The following is a 17,102-nucleotide window of genomic DNA, read 5'->3' on the forward strand; positions in this document are numbered from 1 at the left end:
TTCATTTGAGTCGAGCAACATTTTTGTTTTCTTTGTGAAGTTGTTTTTCATTCCTATTGGGGTGAAAAGATGTGAAAGTTTTAGGAGACACAAGTGTCTTAGTTCACATGGGCTGTGCTGTCCAGCTTCCTGAGGCCTTCTCCGCCCTTCCTCTCCACTTTGTAATGAATAGGTGGAGTAATAAAGACCCAAGCAGCGAGTTCCTCCAGGCTCAACAGCCTCTTAACTGTCAATTCATCATCTAGAATGCTGGAACTCCGCCAAGGCTATTATTGCTTGTTGTTTGTGAGGCTTGTTCTGTTCGGGAGTTGGCTCCGTATCTGCTCCAAAATGTAATGGCTTCTTCCTTGGGCCATGCTTCACCCTTCATGCTTCACCCTTCATGCTTCACCCTTCATGCTTCACCCTTCATGCTTCACCCTTCCACCAAGTTTCTTGAAAATCGGCCCAGTAGTTTTCTCCATAATCCTGCTGACAAACAGACAGCACGGCACTGAGTACATACTGTAACCTCCATGGTGGAGGTGCAGCTATCTCTGGCTGCTATTTGAAGTAGTAAGTTAAAAAAGGAACGCTGCACTAGTCGTTAAAGAGACTCTCCCTTTAACCACAAGATCACAGGTTCAATCCCCACAACATAACGTGCCTCTACGTACCAACAGCTTCGTGACCTGTCAAAGTGTCCATGGCACTCTTGATAGAGGCTCATCAGCTACATGCTTAAAATGTGAAAGTGGAAATACCACCGAGGACTTTTGGTGGGTGGGCACAAAGCCGCCCTGAAAGCCTGCAAACCCCCGCCGTCTTCCAGCAGCTCCACTTCTCTGCTGCTCAGGAATGGAGAGTGGTTTTTCGCACTCTGTCATCCAGTAAACATCAGACGCCGGTCGGTGACGTGAGAGATGTAATTTCCTCGCTGCGTTTTAAATGACTGGTCCCATCACAGAGACTTTGTCTGGCTCAAACACATGCTTGTGAAGCCTCTACGTTAGGAAGCGTAGGCAGAGGTTCTCAAATGTTTTTCAGCCAAGGACCCCTTACAGGCTTACAAGATCTACCGGGGACCCCCTCGTTCTGATTTGTGATTTTGGGCTAAGCTTGTTTCCACAGTAACGTGCTTGACTTTTAAATTGACAGGTTTGTTAGATTAGAATGTAATCCATGAAACATTTTAGATTTAAAGAATAAAATATTTTCGTTGAACTTATGAAGCTTTTGCAACAACAAAAAAGTTTTTATTTTTATTTTCCTGAAAACTTTTTGCGGACCCCGTGGCAAAGTGCCACGGACCCCTGGGGGTCCCCCCGGACCCCCATTTGAGAACCACTGGCATAGATAGAGAATGAAAGTTTGTGTGTTTTTGCGCCCTCAGCTGGGCTTCACAGACCTCAACATGGCGGAGTTTGCTGGCTCTGGCTCCACCGTGCGCTGCTGCCTGCTGGAGGGCTACGACACCAAGAACACACGGCAGGACAACTCCATACTGAAGGCAAGAACATCACCTCAAAACAGCAGGGAAAAAGACCACGTGAAAGAGCTTGAAACCCACCAGAAGCACGTCACCTGCTCTTTTGTTGGAGGTTTAATCAAATCAAAACAAATCTTTATTGGTATTTAGAGTATTTCTCTTGGCTTGCTCGATGCAAATGCCATTAGGAGAGAGAGGCATTTCTTGTCCATTTTCAGTGTTTTATAGCCAGGTTCTGAAAGCTTTGATTATCACGGTTTACCTGTGACCTATTTACTGGTTGGTCTAAAAAGTCAGACGTTTTCAATGTGGGAGGCGGCCCTCCCCAGGGGGGCTCCAAGCAGTTTCAGGGGAGGCTCAGTGAATGGAAGTGAACAAATATTACATAATAAACTATTAAAAGGAGATCACAATAGCCTAAATGTGTGTGATTTGCTTAAAAAGATAGTTCTGAGATCCAGTAGTTTGGGAGAATTTGACAGTTTTTCCCACTTTCCCAGAGTCAGAACAAATACATGTCTTCAGAAGATCTTTTTATGTATTTCGTGTAGTCATAGGGCCTGTGTCCACCTAGCGTCTTTTCCTCAGGTCCAGCGTCTTTTTTCAGTTGTTTCCAATGGGGGGAGAGCGTATGCGAGCGCACACGGACGTGTAGAGAAAGTGCGCAGCGCCCAGCGTCTATTTTCGGCGTTTTTGTGCGCCCGGGCTCCCAGCGCTCCCAGCGCTTCCAGCTGAAAATATTTTAACTTTTCAGAAAGACGCTGGTGTCGGCTGCTCCTTTTCTGGTAACTAATCATATGGAAAAACTATCGCAACAGAGACAGAACGGCTCAATTGTGGGAGCAGATCGGCTAGACACTTAATATTTCTGGTGAGTGTTGTGCTTACTGCTTTTAATAGCGTAGCCTACCTGTGTTGTTAGCTTGCTAGTTGTCAGCTATCAAGCTGAACTAACGTTACTTGCAGACTGCTTCCTTGTATATTGTGCGCTGGGATCAGCGTTCCCCAGCGCACTCCCAGCATTTAACGTCGGAAAAAGACGCTAGGTGGACACAGGCCCTTAAGTGTGTCAAACAGTAATATCAGGCTATCTTGGCTCAAGTGTTGAGTGTCTATGGGATCAAATAACATCATCATGATCCCAGAGGCATCCAGGAGTTGAGCGAGGGGAGCCTCCTTTTTCCAAGCTTTCCGGGGGAGGCCCACAGTCTCAGACTTTGAAACCCCTGGTCTAAGTCCACTAAGGTCGCCATTTTGACAGTGTTCAAACTGTCCATTTTGGAAAAGTACTTGAGATCTGTTGTCTCTCTGTCTCTGTCCTGATGAAAACTTTCTGCTGAATCACGTCACTTTTTCTGTAGCAGTGAAGAAGATTTCTCAGAGCAGCTGAGCTTCTTCTGTCTTTCTACATGTTTCTAGTTCGGCCTCCCTGGTTGAGAAACGAGGCAGCGAGGCGGATTTTGTTTCTCCTAAACTTGAAGAATAACGCGCTCATCACCAGAAAGAAAATGAATGAGTTCTCTTTATTGTCCTGCAATGAAAAAAAACTTTGAAATCAGGGTTTATAATAATGTGACATAAGAAATCACTATACAGTGTACCATACAGGCAAATATCAGTTGAGACCACACATAATATGCAAATCACTCATCAGTTACTGTAAAGGCACAAGATGCTACATTATTTCACATGCAAATGAAGCAATCTGTTCCCTTTGTGGGTAAGGGAGTTCCTGGTTCTTTCACTGTTTAGTTTAGATGTCCTGCAGTGCCGCCCAGAGGCAACAACTCACACTGCGCCTGAGGCGAGCTGAGCCAAAGCAAGACAGATTTGGGCCTTTTCTCACGACGTGCCTCTCAGAGATTCCACATCGTTTTTCCTGGCTCGTGTCTCCAACCTTACGGGCTTTTTCCCACACGTTGGGTTTTATTGCTTAAAGGAACACTCCGCCATTTTTCAACCAGCTTTGTATCATTACAAAATCACTAGTATATCAGAAAAGTGTCAACGGTTTTGCAGGCATTCATTTAGTTTGACTTGAGTTGATTTGAGTTAAGTTGTGGACCAGTGATGTCATTCATGCACAAATGACATCACTGGTCCACAACTTAAAAATGGTATAAAATAACCAGGCTGAGTGTGGTATAAGTTAATCTTGCGTTTCTTGCAGGTGATCATCGGGATGACCCTCCTGTCTGGAGATCCGTGTTTTAAAACGTGAGTCGTTTACATTTTTTAATTTCTCATTCCCTTTCATGCACAAATTTCTATCCTTTTCACTTTTTGTGTTTTGTCATTTGATTTGATCACTTCACTGCTCTGTGAATTAGTAACTCTGTACCCTGCAGAGCCTGTATACTGTATGTGTAAATCTGCAAGAATTCATTTTACTCACTTAAAAACCTTTTACTAGTATTCCTTTTACTGAGTTAAACTCTTTACTACTGTAGTATCATAAAGAGGCTCTTTCCTTAAGTTGTTGTCCCCCATGTGAAATCGGGGTCGAGGACTACGGACTGGACTCAGTCCATTTGTTTGTTCCTCCATCACAGACGATGATGTCACACTGCTGACTGCTGACTTATGTAGCGGTCGCTGCTGGTTAAGCTGGGGGGCCAGTCAGTCTCAGTCTGACAAAATATTATTTTTAGTGCACAGCCAGCAAACCCCAAAGGAACTGATACAGGTACCAACCCCTTAATATGGCCGTGCGGGAACTCGGATTTATTTAAATTTAAAATCTTAATTCGGTACAGCTGCACCGTTCAGTACAATTTTGGTGCGAATACGGTACGGTGCAGTACCTTTACATCCCTAAATTCGGAGTATTTTACTGTATTTAATTTCTATCCTTCAGTAACTTCTTAACCATAATGCTTCGGCAGCTTTGCTCTTTGCACGCCTCTGGTCTTGGCTGCTGCAGTGACCCAGTTTCGCCCGCAGGCCGCAGCACTCGATAAACTTCATCTTATGTAAACATGCCAAGCTAAGCTAAGCTAAACTACGCTCCCTGCTCATTTCATCTTCCAGCCTGATTGGTTGTTTTGTGTTCCTGCAGCCCTCCCAGCACAGCCAAGTGTGTGTGGATCCCAGGCCAGGAGCTCGCCCTGCAGCTGGACTGTAAGGGGGAGGGAACCGCACAGCCGGGCCCGGCCGGAGGTGTCTCTCTGGGCAGAAGCAGCAAGCCCAGACCATCCATCATCAGCTCAGGTAGCCTACCACTGTGTGTGTAGGGATGAAACAGGTAGTCAGCTCAGGTAGCCTACCACTGTGTGTGTAGGGATGAAACAGGTCGTCAGCTCAGGTAGCCTGCCACTGTGTGTGTAGGGATGAAACAGGTCGTCAGCTCAGGTAGCCTACCACTGTGTGTGTAGGGACGAAACAGGTAGTCAGCTCAGGTAGCCTATCACTGTGTGTGTAGGGACGAAACAGGTAGTCAGCTCAGGTAACCTATCACTGTGTGTGTAGGGATGAACCAGGTCGTCCGCTCAGGTAGCCTATCACTGTGTGTGTAGGGATGAAACAGGTAGTCAGCTCAGGTAGCCTATCACTGTGTGTGTAGGGATGAAACAGATAGTCAGCTCAGGTAGCCTATCACTGTGTGTGTAGGGATGAAACAGGTAGTCAGCTCAGGTAGCAAATCACTGTGTGTAGGGATGAAACAGGTTGTCAGCTCAGGTAGCTTACCACTGTGTGTGTAGGGATGAAACAGGTAGTCAGCTCAGGTAGCCTACCACTGTGTGTGTGTGTAGGGATGAAACAGGTCATCAGCTCAGGTAGCCTGCCACTGTGTGTGTAGGGATGAAACAGGTAGTCAGCTCAGGTAGCCTACCACTGTGTGTGTAGGGATGAACCAGGTAGTCAGCTCAGGTAGCTTATCACTGTGTGTGTAGGGATGAAACAGGTAGTCAGCTCAGGTAGCCTACCACTGTGTGTAGGGATGAAACAGGTAGTCAGCTCAGGTAGCTTATCACTGTGTGTGTAGGGATGAAACAGGTAGTCAGCTCAGGTAGCCTACCACTGTGTGTGTAGGGATGAAACAGGTAGTCAGCTCAGGTAGCCTACCACTGTGTGTGTAGGGATGAAACAGGTAGTCAGCTCAGGTAGCCTACCACTGTGTGTGTAGGGACGAAACAGGTAGTCAGCTCAGGTAGTCTACCACTGTGTGTGTAGGGATGAAACAGGTAGTCAGCTCAGGTAGCTTATCACTGTGTGTGTAGGGATGAAACAGGTACGGTAGTCAGCTCAGGTAGCCTACCACTGTGTGTGTAGGGACGAAACAGGTAGTCAGCTCAGGTAGTCTACCACTGTGTGTGTAGGGATGAAACAGGTAGTCAGCTCAGGTAGCTTATCACTGTGTGTGTAGGGATGAAACAGGTAGTCAGCTCAGGTAGCTTACCACTGTGTGTGTAGGGATGAAACAGGTAGTCAGCTCAGGTAGCTTACCACTGTGTGTGTAGGGATGAAACAGGTAGTCAGCTCAGGTAGCCTGCCACTGTGTGTGTAGGGATGAAACAGGTAGTCAGCTCAGGTAGTCTACCACTGTGTCTGTAGGGATGAAACAGGTAGTCAGCTCAGGTAGCTTACCACTGTGTGTGTAGGGATGAAACAGGTAGTCAGCTCAGGTAGCTTACCACTGTGTCTGTAGGGATGAAACAGGTAGTCAGCTCAGGTAGCTTACCACTGTGTGTGTAGGGATGAAACAGGTAGTCAGCTCAGGTAGCTTACCACTGTGTCTGTAGGGATGAAACAGGTAGTCAGCTCAGGTAGCTTACCACTGTGTGTGTAGGGATGAAACAGGTAGTCAGCTCAGGTAGCTTACCACTGTGTGTGTAGGGATGAACCAGGTAGTCAGCTCAGGTAGTCTACCACTGTGTGTGTAGGGATGAAACGGATCGTCAGCTCAGGTAGCCTATTGATCATGCGACACATGTCACTTATAACATCCCGTGTCAGAACCAAGTGACAGCCAACATTTTTTGTGGAGTGACCGACCAACAGAGTGACTCATAGAGCTGCTGCCCAGCTATGCTAGCCATGCTAACTATGCTAGCCACAGCTAAGAACAAGTGCAAGGATAAAGTCCAAGTTAACACATCAGCGACTCTGAGGTGATCTGTTACTTGGACTTGATCCTTGCATCGATGTGGCTTAGAGGAATACTAAGAGATCTGGTGCAATGATGGGGTCAACTGACAGGTGCAAAACACTTGTGTAACACACAGCAAACTTGGTTGGAATGAAATGGCTGAAGAACTCTGCTCTGGTGCTTTCAAAATGTCTGGTGTGAGAGTAAACAAATGCTTTTTTGCCGTCAAGTCTTCCAGTAGAATCTGGAAAAATTGGCTCAGAAGTTTTTGCTGACAGGATTTCCCTCAAAATAAACCTCTTATCATTTGTTGTTCTTGTTGTTCTTGTTGTTCCTGTCAGGTCTTCTGGAAGAGTCTGAGCTGAACCATTCCAGTGCTGCAGAAGTCTTCCAGTCGGGTCACTCTCGTAACTCCAGCTACGCCAGCCAGCTCAGCCGCATCTCCGGTACCTTTGATAAATGTGACGTTGTTTTAAGCTGAGGTTACACTACAATAATTTCCCCCCGATTCTACACAGGATTTCCAGTTGGGCTCAGTCTGTCTTTGTCTACTCTAGTCTGCAGTTGTTGTGGCCAGTTGGCACCAACGTCTGTTAGTGTATGATGGCTACAGACTCTAATCGTCAAGGGTGTACTGCCTTCCGACGCCCATTCAGAGCCACAACGATTATATCAAACATGTTTGATATATGAATATATGGCATATGAAAGGTAGGGAGAATAGGTCAGATAAGAATCTGACAGGTCTGATAACAGAATGTATATATTGCTCTGATATTCTGCTTTAAAAAAAATATTGATTCAATGGTATGTTGCTGCTTTGATGTGATTTTACAAAGTTTCAAATGAATTCTTTAATTATTTTGTAGTAAATGAAAACCATTTACATTCTATTTTGCATGAATATGAATACAGGTGTGCCTTGAGATTTTGGCTTGCCTTTTGGCGTGCCTCGGCCACAAAAGGTTTGAAAACCACTGCACATGGCGCAGAGGAGATCTATCGTTGATGATGTAATCGGGACGCTCGTGATGACATCATTGGCTTGTGATGAGATCACCCTCTGTTTGGTACATAGAGATGATGTCATCGGTTACTGACATCGCTATGGCATCATGATGCCGGGAAGGTCCATGTCATCATCGCAGGTGCAGATGATGACATCCCGATGAGGTCACTGGCATCTATCAGCTCAGATGCATCTGTCAGTGCTCTGCTCACTAGCCAGGCCGGATTCGATCCGGCGCCCTTCGGGATGAGGCGACGTCCAGCTTTATCCACTGCGCTACCGTCCCTCATCCCCTTCCCAATTTCCCACTCGTAAATACGACATTGGAGGGCTGTTCATGTGCTCGCAACTCGTAAATACAACACTGTATTCTGGTACAAGTTTTCAGTATTCAAGGATTCAGTACTTTCCACTCTGCAAACATACACACTAAAGACAGAATAATCAACTTAATGCATACAAATGATTCAAGCTTAATTTGTGTGATGTGGTGTGTCCCCCTCTCTCTCGTCTCCAGGCTACAGCACCGAACACTCACACTCCTCCAGCCTGTCCGACCTCACGCACCGCAGGAACACCTCCACGGGCAGCAGCGCCTCGGGGGGCCTGGGTGTCACCGCCGACACGCCCCCTGCGGAGACGGGCGACAAGGAGAGCTGTCGCCCGGAACGACCCCCCCGGCCCCCGCGGCCCGTCTTACCCCTCAACAGGCCCCCCAGGTACTGAGAGACATCAGCTGATATTTTAAAACTGATGCCTTTCGTACATGAAGTCTGTATTTTTCGTCCGAAATTGTCGCACGTTTTTAAATAAATACAACCTCATCTTGTGTCACTCACATTTACACACTGACTCAGAAACTTTCGTCCGTCATTAAAGTTTTGGGAACAAGGTTGTGGTGGAGTCATGTGACTTTCAGGAATAGATGTAAGGTTGTGGTGGAGTCATGTGACTTTCAGGAATAGATGTAAGGTTGTGGTGGAGTCATGTGACTTTCAGGAATAGATGTAAGGTTGTGGTGGAGTCATGTGACCTTCAGGAATAGATGTAAGGTTGTGGTGGAGTCATGTGACTTTCAGGAATAGATGTAAGGTTGTGGTGGAGTCATGTGACTTTCAGGAATAGATGTAAGGTTGTGGTGGAGTCATGTGACCTTCAGGAATAGATGTAAGGTTGTGGTGGAGTCCAGTTGTGACTCTCCCTCTTGGACCTGTGTCTGTCAGGAGGAAGCAGGACTCGGTGGAGAGTCACCCCTCCTGGGTCAACGACACTCGCATGGACGCTGACGACATCGTGGAGAAAATCGTCCAGAGCCAAAACTTTGCCGACATCAACAACACTGAAGGTACCTTTCCTCTCTTTCCACCTCTCTGCACCAGCCTTTCTTTTCTTCTCCATTTTGGCACCGTTGAACAGCAAGCCTAGACCTTCATCACAGACTCCGTCAGTGCACATGTGTCTCTAGCCCCTTCTAAACATGCAGTGAAATCCGGATTATAACCAGCTGCTAGCCGGTCGGCCTGCATGTTTAGAAACAATTAGCCGCCTTATGAGCACTCCCGTGAGTGCGGATCATGACCATCTGAGACCCTAGTATACAGTAGGATCCGCATTATTGGAAAAACGGCTGTTGTGTAACACCGGCAGCTCATGTTCCGGATCATGTATGTCTGAATGGGCGGGTGGTGGCACTTTACAAACCATTAATGTCCCGGTGATCATTATTTTCATGAATGGACGTAGCGTTAGTTATGTGGCTGGATTATTTGGAAGAGAGCCAAATTAGGTGAGTAAACGAGTAAAAGTCTAATCGTTTCTTTCTCCCCCATCTGCCAGTTTAAAAATGCAACAAGGAGATGATAGCCTACTGTACTGCATAGGCTAAAGTACCCGCTAACGTTCACGTATCCTATTAATTAATTAATCGTTCGGGCAATCGCTTATATCAACGAATTAAACGAGCAAACTCACGGTGAAAGCGTCTGAGGAAGAGCCTGTGTGGCTCGAAATGTCACGCTGAAATAAATCACTTCTTCTTTCACTGTCAGGTATTTTGATCCAGCACCCAACCCAGTGGGTTTTTTGGATGTGCGTATCTTGTTTATCCTCTTCATTAGCCTACTACTATAGCCTACTGCATAGATAGGCTAAAGTACCCGCTAACGTTCACGTAGCCTATTAATTAATAATTAATCGTTCGGGCAATCGCCCCTCTGACTGACATCATGAACATCATGAACTCATTCCTGCCTGCCTGGCTACCATCCGCGCAACTAGGAACACTTATACATATTGGCCTGCCTGGCCTGCTGTTCAGTGAGTGGCCTGACTGGGGGCCATATATATATATATATATATATATATATGGCCACCGGGAAACGGCCTGCCGCTCCCGATGGTACAGTCCGCGCCTGTGTGTGTGCATGCGTGCCACTCTGATTTGTCTTTGTGTGTGTTCTCAGACAGCAACCTGCGTTTGTTTGTCAGCAGAGATGGAACCACTGCACTTAGTGGCATCAGGCTGGGAGACAGGTGAGATGTCTGATATTGATGTTAAGTCTGATATCAGGCTAAGTGAGCTTTTGAAAAGTCAACAATCTTAAAATTAGAATCAGGTGCATTTCCATTAATGGTTGTTAAGCAAATAAGGAGACTGTGTGTGGGTCAAGATCATGGACAGAGCAATGCTTACTTACCATAGGAGAAGTCATAATTATAATGTCATGTAATCTGGCACACACACACACAAACACACACACACACACACACACACACACACACACACACACACACACACACACACACACACTAATGAACTCATTCCCACACCCTGACTGCTGTCCCTGTGTGTTGTGATGCCTTCAGGGTACCTGCGGGCGGGTACGAGCGTGTGGTGATAGAGAGCCATTAGCCCGGTGGATCAGAGACAAAGTGGCCTGCGGACCGTCTCATCTGCCTGGCTGGTTTCCTGGAGCTTCAGCCGGTCTGACGCCGTGAGGGGAACACCTCATCACAGTTTGCACTTTATGTGAAACGTCTTGCAGTACTTTCTCTGTACCAATAATGCCTGAACGTTTTTCCACAGCAGAGTTGCGTGCGGTGTGTTTACGTGCATCTGTGTTGCAGTAAGCACTTTTTGTGTTGTGATAAAGCTCAAATGTCCAGAGTAATGTTTAGATTTCATGGGGAGGTTGGCCTGTTGGTCGGTGACATTAACGCGTCTCCACCTCCTGCCACTATGCTAAAGTGAAGCCAAAATATCTCGTTTCCAGGAGCTACCATCTTGCTTGTGTGGTGGCATTTGGAGCCCGAGTCTGCAGTAGATTTTGGCGGTGAAATGATGGCCCGCGGGACACGCGCCCTCAGCCTAGTGTCAGCTGTCAGGAATAGTGTAAGAAAACAGAGAAAAATAAGCTGATCTTTGCCTCCTACATAACCCTTCCCTAGCAACCAGCCTCGGAACTGATTTTGGTGTTCGTGGAGGCCATCGCAGTACTTTTTTTTGACAGGAGGTGGTGGTGCGGTGCGGACCCCCAGTGGAGCTCCGCACTCGCCGCACAGACCCTTCGCACTGCCAACACCGAAGAACACCGCAGTAACCATCAATTTGCCTTTAGTGTGGAGCACCAGTCAGCCATGTACCGGGGACATAGGGATGATTTTGGTGTCTCTGTTCTCATCACTTAAAGGATAAATTGACCCAACGGGCCAATCTCCCCAAACCTTAGTGCGTTCCCTAATAGCAACAAAAGTTCTACCCACAAATGCTGTGTTAAATGATCATTTAACACAGCATCAGTCATTTTGTTTGGGACAGGAGATAAACTCACAAACTCCCATTTTGCTGCACGTTGATAAAACGTAATTTGAGATAGAAATAATTTAGGACAAAGGTCAGCCACAGATATTTAGCAGCAGTTTATCTGCAGATTTTGTTGTTGTTTTTTAACCCCTTGATCACACGTAATTAATGTGTTTTTGTTTTTCTGCCGTCTATGCAAAGTTCTAAGCCAGGATCCTGTGGCTCACACACACACACACACACACACACACACACACACACACACACCCACCCACACACACACACACACACACACACACACACACACACATTGAGATGGAAGTGATCATTCAATTGACTAGAGTTTACATTTTCACTGCAACTTTGATTTATCAATGAAAAGTTTCATTTAAAATTAGAGCAAAATGGTATAAAATTTGCCTGGTCACCCAGTCGACACGTTACATGTGAGCAACACATTCAACATGTTACATGTGAGTGACACATTCAACATTCAACACGTTACATGTGAGTGAAACATTCAACACGTTAGATTATGAGCGACACATTCAACACGTTACCTGTGATCAAGGGGTTTGAAGGTGCAGAAGCTCTGGTGTGTGTTGCTGCTGCTGCTGCCTGTTGATCAGGGAGACTCAGCAGCCGACTCACCCGGTGCCTCTGGACAGACCTTCTCTTCAATGACCCTGAAGCACCAGGTGAGCTGAGGTGACGGAGTGCTAGTGACGGTGAGGAGAGAAATACACTTTTGTCTTCTTTATTTGTCTTTTCTTTGTCCTGGTCACATTGTAACGTACACGTGTAGCCATTTTAGAAGTCCCACAGTTTAAAGCGTGGTTGAACTGTTTTCTCAGCCATCGTAAGTTCAAAGGAACGGTCCATCAGCAAGCCTGTTTTGTGGTACATACTGTTTTAGTTTGACTGCGTAAGATTCAAGAAAGTCTGAGTGAACAGCAGGATAAATGCAGGCAGGGGGATTTCTACAATGGCCAACACTGTGAAAGTCTCTGTCGCCCCCTGGTGGAGCGGTGGCCTGCTGTCATGATTTCTGGGCCCTTTTGGTGGGTTTGTTTATAGCCGTCTGCAGATGAACAAACCCCAAAGAGGCAAAAAAGGGACGAGTCTTACCGAGTTTCTATATTCTGCTCGATGCTTTCAAACCCCAAAACTCAAGAAGGACTGTCATGTTGTGAGCCAGCGGGCTGGTTTGTGACTTTGTGTTACTGGATTTTATATTTGGAAACTGAACCTTGCCGAACATGTCCACCATGAATATGTCAGTTAATCATGTACGAAGTCTAAAAACCTTGTTTTTCTGATTGTAAAACATGATAAAAGCTGCCAGTGGGATGAAATTTCCCTTGTTTCCAGTGCATCTGGTTTCACAGATTATCTCAAATCAGGTGAAATTATCATGATTCTAGTGGAGTGATGTGATTTATTTAAATGATCATGATTCTAGTGGAGTGATGTGATTTATTTAAATGATCATGATTCTAGTGGAGTCATGTGACTTCTATAAATGATCATGATTCTAGTGGAGTCATGTGACTTATTTAAATAAACCTGATTCTAGTGGAGTCATGTGACTTATTTAAATAAACCTGATTCTAGTGGAGTCATGTGACTTATTTAAATAAACCTGATTCTAGTGGAGTCATGTGACATTTAAATAAACCTGATTCTAGTGGAGTCATGTGACTTATTTAAATAAACCTGATTCTAGTGGAGTGATGTGACTTATTTAAATAAACCTGATTCTACTGGAGTCATGTGACTTATTTAAATAAACCTGATTCTAGTGGAGTGATGTGACTTATTTAAATAAACCTGATTCTACTGGAGTCATGTGACTTATTTAAATAAACCTGATTCTAGTGGAGTCATGTGACTTATTTAAATAAACCTGATTCTAGTGGAGTCATGTGACTTATTTAAACACGAAAACTCACATTTTAAAGGCTCCATTTCTTTATCCACTAGCAGCTTGTTCAGATGGACGTTTGTTTTTCAGTTTCAGTTTTCAGTAAGTTTCAGTTTTGCCGCATATCTGAACTGAGAGGGATCGATCGAAAACACTAAGCTGTCTCTGCCTCAGCACATTGTATCACATTAATCACCTGTTCTTCTTACACTACTACTCTGTTCTGTTTTGTTAAAGTTAGTGTTTATTAATCGCATGGGTTATATTAGCTATTCTTACACTTTGGGATAAACCACTGATAATATAGTGTCACCGCAGCCACACATCTATTTATGTTGTTTCCCATTATTATTTTATTTGTTTCTTTTTTGGAGCTGGGTTTTAAGCTATGCACACAGCCCACCTCCCCCCCCCCCCCCCCCAATTAGTAAATCTAACAATTATATTGTAACAAAGTTAGCGTAACAAATTTATAGAGAAATTACTTGTAACGTGTTCTTCCAATGACCACTTAGTTGCTATGTTTTCTTCTTCTTCCAGAAATGACTTCTAAACAATAAAAAGTTAATCTGTGATTATTCTGTGTGATGTTATCTGTCGTTTGATGGGTTTTCTGTCACTGAAACTGACCATAGCGTGTGTGTGTGTGTGCGTGCACTGTTGGGAGTTAAGCTTCTGATTTCTACACACTGTATTCAAACTGACAATAACACACAGAGCATAAAGAGTGAGACAGGTGAGATTTGTACCAGTGAGTTGAGCTAGAGTCAGGGACTGACTAGTCTCCTTCATCAGCTTATTTCTATCAGTGTTCAAACTACTGGTGATGATAAAGAAGGATCACTGCTGCAGCTTATAATGTGAGTACTTTTTAAGAAATTGCCTGAGGCTGAGATTGAACCAACAACGTTTGCATATCACACAACATTCACATCTTTATCTGAGTGAGCTATAAACAAGGTGTCCCAAGCTCTGAGTCATTATAAACTCAATTAGCTACAGAAGCTAATGTTCACATTCAGTCCTTGTATATTTCTCTCATGTGTTCATCATTCCTTTCCTCCTCTGTGTGTGTGTGATTGAGAAATGAGATGCAGGTGGTGTTCATCCTAATTGGCCTGGTCAGGTGTCAGATTGCTGCTGGCTGATTGGCTGGTGGAGAGCATTTAAGCCAGCTGATGCCATCCTGTCGCCCCTTGCTCTCCTCATTCCCAACGATGATGGCTGCTGTGCTGACTGCTGTGTTCTGTCAGGTAGGAACTGTGTGTAGACCTACTTTAGTAGTTCTGCAGAACTTTATGAAGATGTGTCTTTATCTTGGTAGACCTGTGCAGTCTAAACTGTAAATAGTTACCTTCCAGATCTACACTTTTGTACACTGTAAATAACACTTACCCAAGTAGCAGAAAGTAGGGGGAGAAGCCCTTTAGTTTTTTGTAACATTTTCTCATGTTTATTTTGTAGGAGCTTATAGGTAAGAGCTGTGTCTCTTATTTAATCCATAATTTTCTTTTCTTAGGTAAATTTAAGGTTGGGGATTAGTTTGATTGGTTAGTTGTGTTGGGGCCATGCTGTGCTCTGAAACTAAACCTGCTACTTGTGAACTTTTGATGGTGGTTTGGCTGATCATCCTTGGGAGTGGGAAGAGTGGGGGCACTTTTGTGTTGTGGTCCGGTTCCCCGAGGCCGGTTCCTAACATAATTGGGTGCTCGTCTGCTTTTCTCATTCGTCAGCACGTCGTCTGTGAGTGTGTGTGTATATATATTTTATGTTTGTCTGGTGGGCAGTCTTTGTGCAGGTGGTAAATGGTGTTAGTCAAGGTGCCTTTGCATGGAGCTGAGGAAGCTCATGGTGGTAAAGCTGGTGGAGAGGTTTGTTGGAGGAGGAGCCGGTCAGAGGGGACCAGTAAGACTGAGGAGGGGCGTGACAAGGCAGGGCCGTCAGTAGCACCGTTTCTCCTGTTTCTGTGTAGACTGCTACCCTACAAGAGTCTCCGTACATGGACTTGCCTGTGACTCTGACTCCCAAGCCGTCTAAATCAGTGATACAGACGTATTTACAAGTGTCACAGAAACATTTCAAAGCCACATATTGAGAAGAAGGGTTCATAGCTTCTCGACGTCGGGGTTAGAAAGCTCGTCGCTGCTCATAAATGCCTCTTTTCATCTGAAGTCTGTGCTGGTGATATTTTTTACCGAGCTTTCGGCCAGAGTGGCGCTGTTGAGCGCTCTGACGGCTGGGAGCTCTAACCTGGAAAAAATATCACCAGCACAGACTTCTGATGAAGAGGCATTTATGAGCAGCGTCGAGCTTTCTAACCCCGATGTCGAGAAGCGATGAACCCTTCTCAATATGTGGCTTTGAAATGTTTCTGTGACACTTGTAAATACGTCTCTGTATCACTGATTTAGACGGCTTGGGAGTCAAGAGTCACAGGCAAGTCTATGTACGGAGACTAGACTCTTGTAGGGTAGCATAGTCTACACAGAAAGAGGAGAAACGGTGCTACTGACGGCCCTGCCTCGTCACACCCCTCCTCAGTCTTACTGGTCCCCTCTGACCGGCTCCTCCCAACAAACCTCTCTCCACCAGCTTTACCACCATGAGCTTCCTCAGCTCCATGCACACCATTTACCACCTGCACAAAGACTGCCCACCAGACAAACGTATAAAATATATATATATACTCAGACGACGTGCTGACGAACGAGAAAAGCGGACGAGCCCCCAATTATGTTAGGAATGGGCCTCGGGGAAGGGGACCGCAACACAAGTGCCCCCACTCTTCCCACTCCAAAGGATGATCAGCCAAACCACCATCACAAGTTCACAAGTCGCAGGTTTAGTTTCAGGGCACAGCATGGCCCCAACAACAAACTAATCCCCAACCTTAAACTTACCTAAGAAAAGGATGGATTAAATAAAAGACAGCTCTCCCTATAAGCTCCTACAAAATAAACATGAGAAAATGTTACAAAAAACTAAAGGGCTTCTCCCTCCTACTTTACTTGGTTAAGATGTTAGTGTACAAAAGTGTAGAGCTGGAAGTAGCTATTTACAGTTTAAACTGCACAGGTCCACCAAGATAACACATCTTAAAGTTCTGAAGAACTAAGTAGGCCTACACAGTTCCTACCTGACAGAACACAGAGTCAACAGAGAGCATCATCGGTGGGAATGAGTGGACTCATTTTTCACACACAAAGGAATGCTGTGAACACATGATGAAGACTCACACGTTTCAATTATGTAGCCAATGATGTGAACACATGACAAAGACTCATATGTTTCAATTCTGTTGCCAATTAAGTTTTGAATGATAGCCCAAACATTTTATTTCACCAACTTCCTGCATGGTTTGAGGATGCCAGCCCTCCACCCCCTTGCTGTCATTGCTAACGATGATGTCTGTTCTGTCAGGTAGGAACTGTGTGTAGGCCTTCTTTAGAACTTTAAGATCTGTCTGGGTAGACTTGTGCAGTCTAAACTGTAAATAGCTACCTTCCAGATCTATACTTTTTACACTAAATAACTCTTACCCAAGTAGGTGGGAGAAGCCTAGTTTTGTAACATTTTCTCATGTTTATTTTGTAGGAGTTTATAGGTGAGAGCTGTGTCTTTTATATAAGCCATCCTTTTCTTAGGTAAGTTTAAGGTTGGGGATTAGTTTGATTTGTTGATGTTGGGGCCATGCTGTGCTCTGAAACTAAACCTGCTACTTGTGAACTTGTGATGGTGGTTTGGCTGATCATCTTTGGGAGTGGGAAGAGTGGGGGCACTTTTGTGTTACCGTCCCCTTCCCCGAGGCCG

General features: G+C 45.1%; 1 protein-coding gene across 1 annotated transcript in view; it reads left to right on the top strand.

Moving 5' to 3' along the window:
* Positions 1 to 13,867, top strand: part of LOC310783150 (early estrogen-induced gene 1 protein-like) — a 42,151-nt gene extending 28,284 nt beyond the window's left edge. Inside the window, exons 5-12 of the mRNA XM_083643944.1 lie at positions 1,373 to 1,489; positions 3,639 to 3,685; positions 4,527 to 4,678; positions 6,899 to 7,003; positions 8,084 to 8,285; positions 8,790 to 8,911; positions 10,029 to 10,098; positions 10,432 to 13,867. Coding sequence (XP_083500070.1) covers positions 1,373 to 1,489; positions 3,639 to 3,685; positions 4,527 to 4,678; positions 6,899 to 7,003; positions 8,084 to 8,285; positions 8,790 to 8,911; positions 10,029 to 10,098; positions 10,432 to 10,477 — 861 coding nt within the window. The 3' untranslated portion in view covers positions 10,478 to 13,867. The remainder of the gene's footprint in view (positions 1 to 1,372; positions 1,490 to 3,638; positions 3,686 to 4,526; positions 4,679 to 6,898; positions 7,004 to 8,083; positions 8,286 to 8,789; positions 8,912 to 10,028; positions 10,099 to 10,431) is intronic.
* The last annotated feature ends 3,235 nt before the right edge of the window (positions 13,868 to 17,102 follow it).

This window comes from Poromitra crassiceps (assembly GCF_964638095.1).
Source record: "Poromitra crassiceps genome assembly, chromosome: 10".
Taxonomy (NCBI): domain Eukaryota; kingdom Metazoa; phylum Chordata; class Actinopteri; order Beryciformes; family Melamphaidae; genus Poromitra; species Poromitra crassiceps.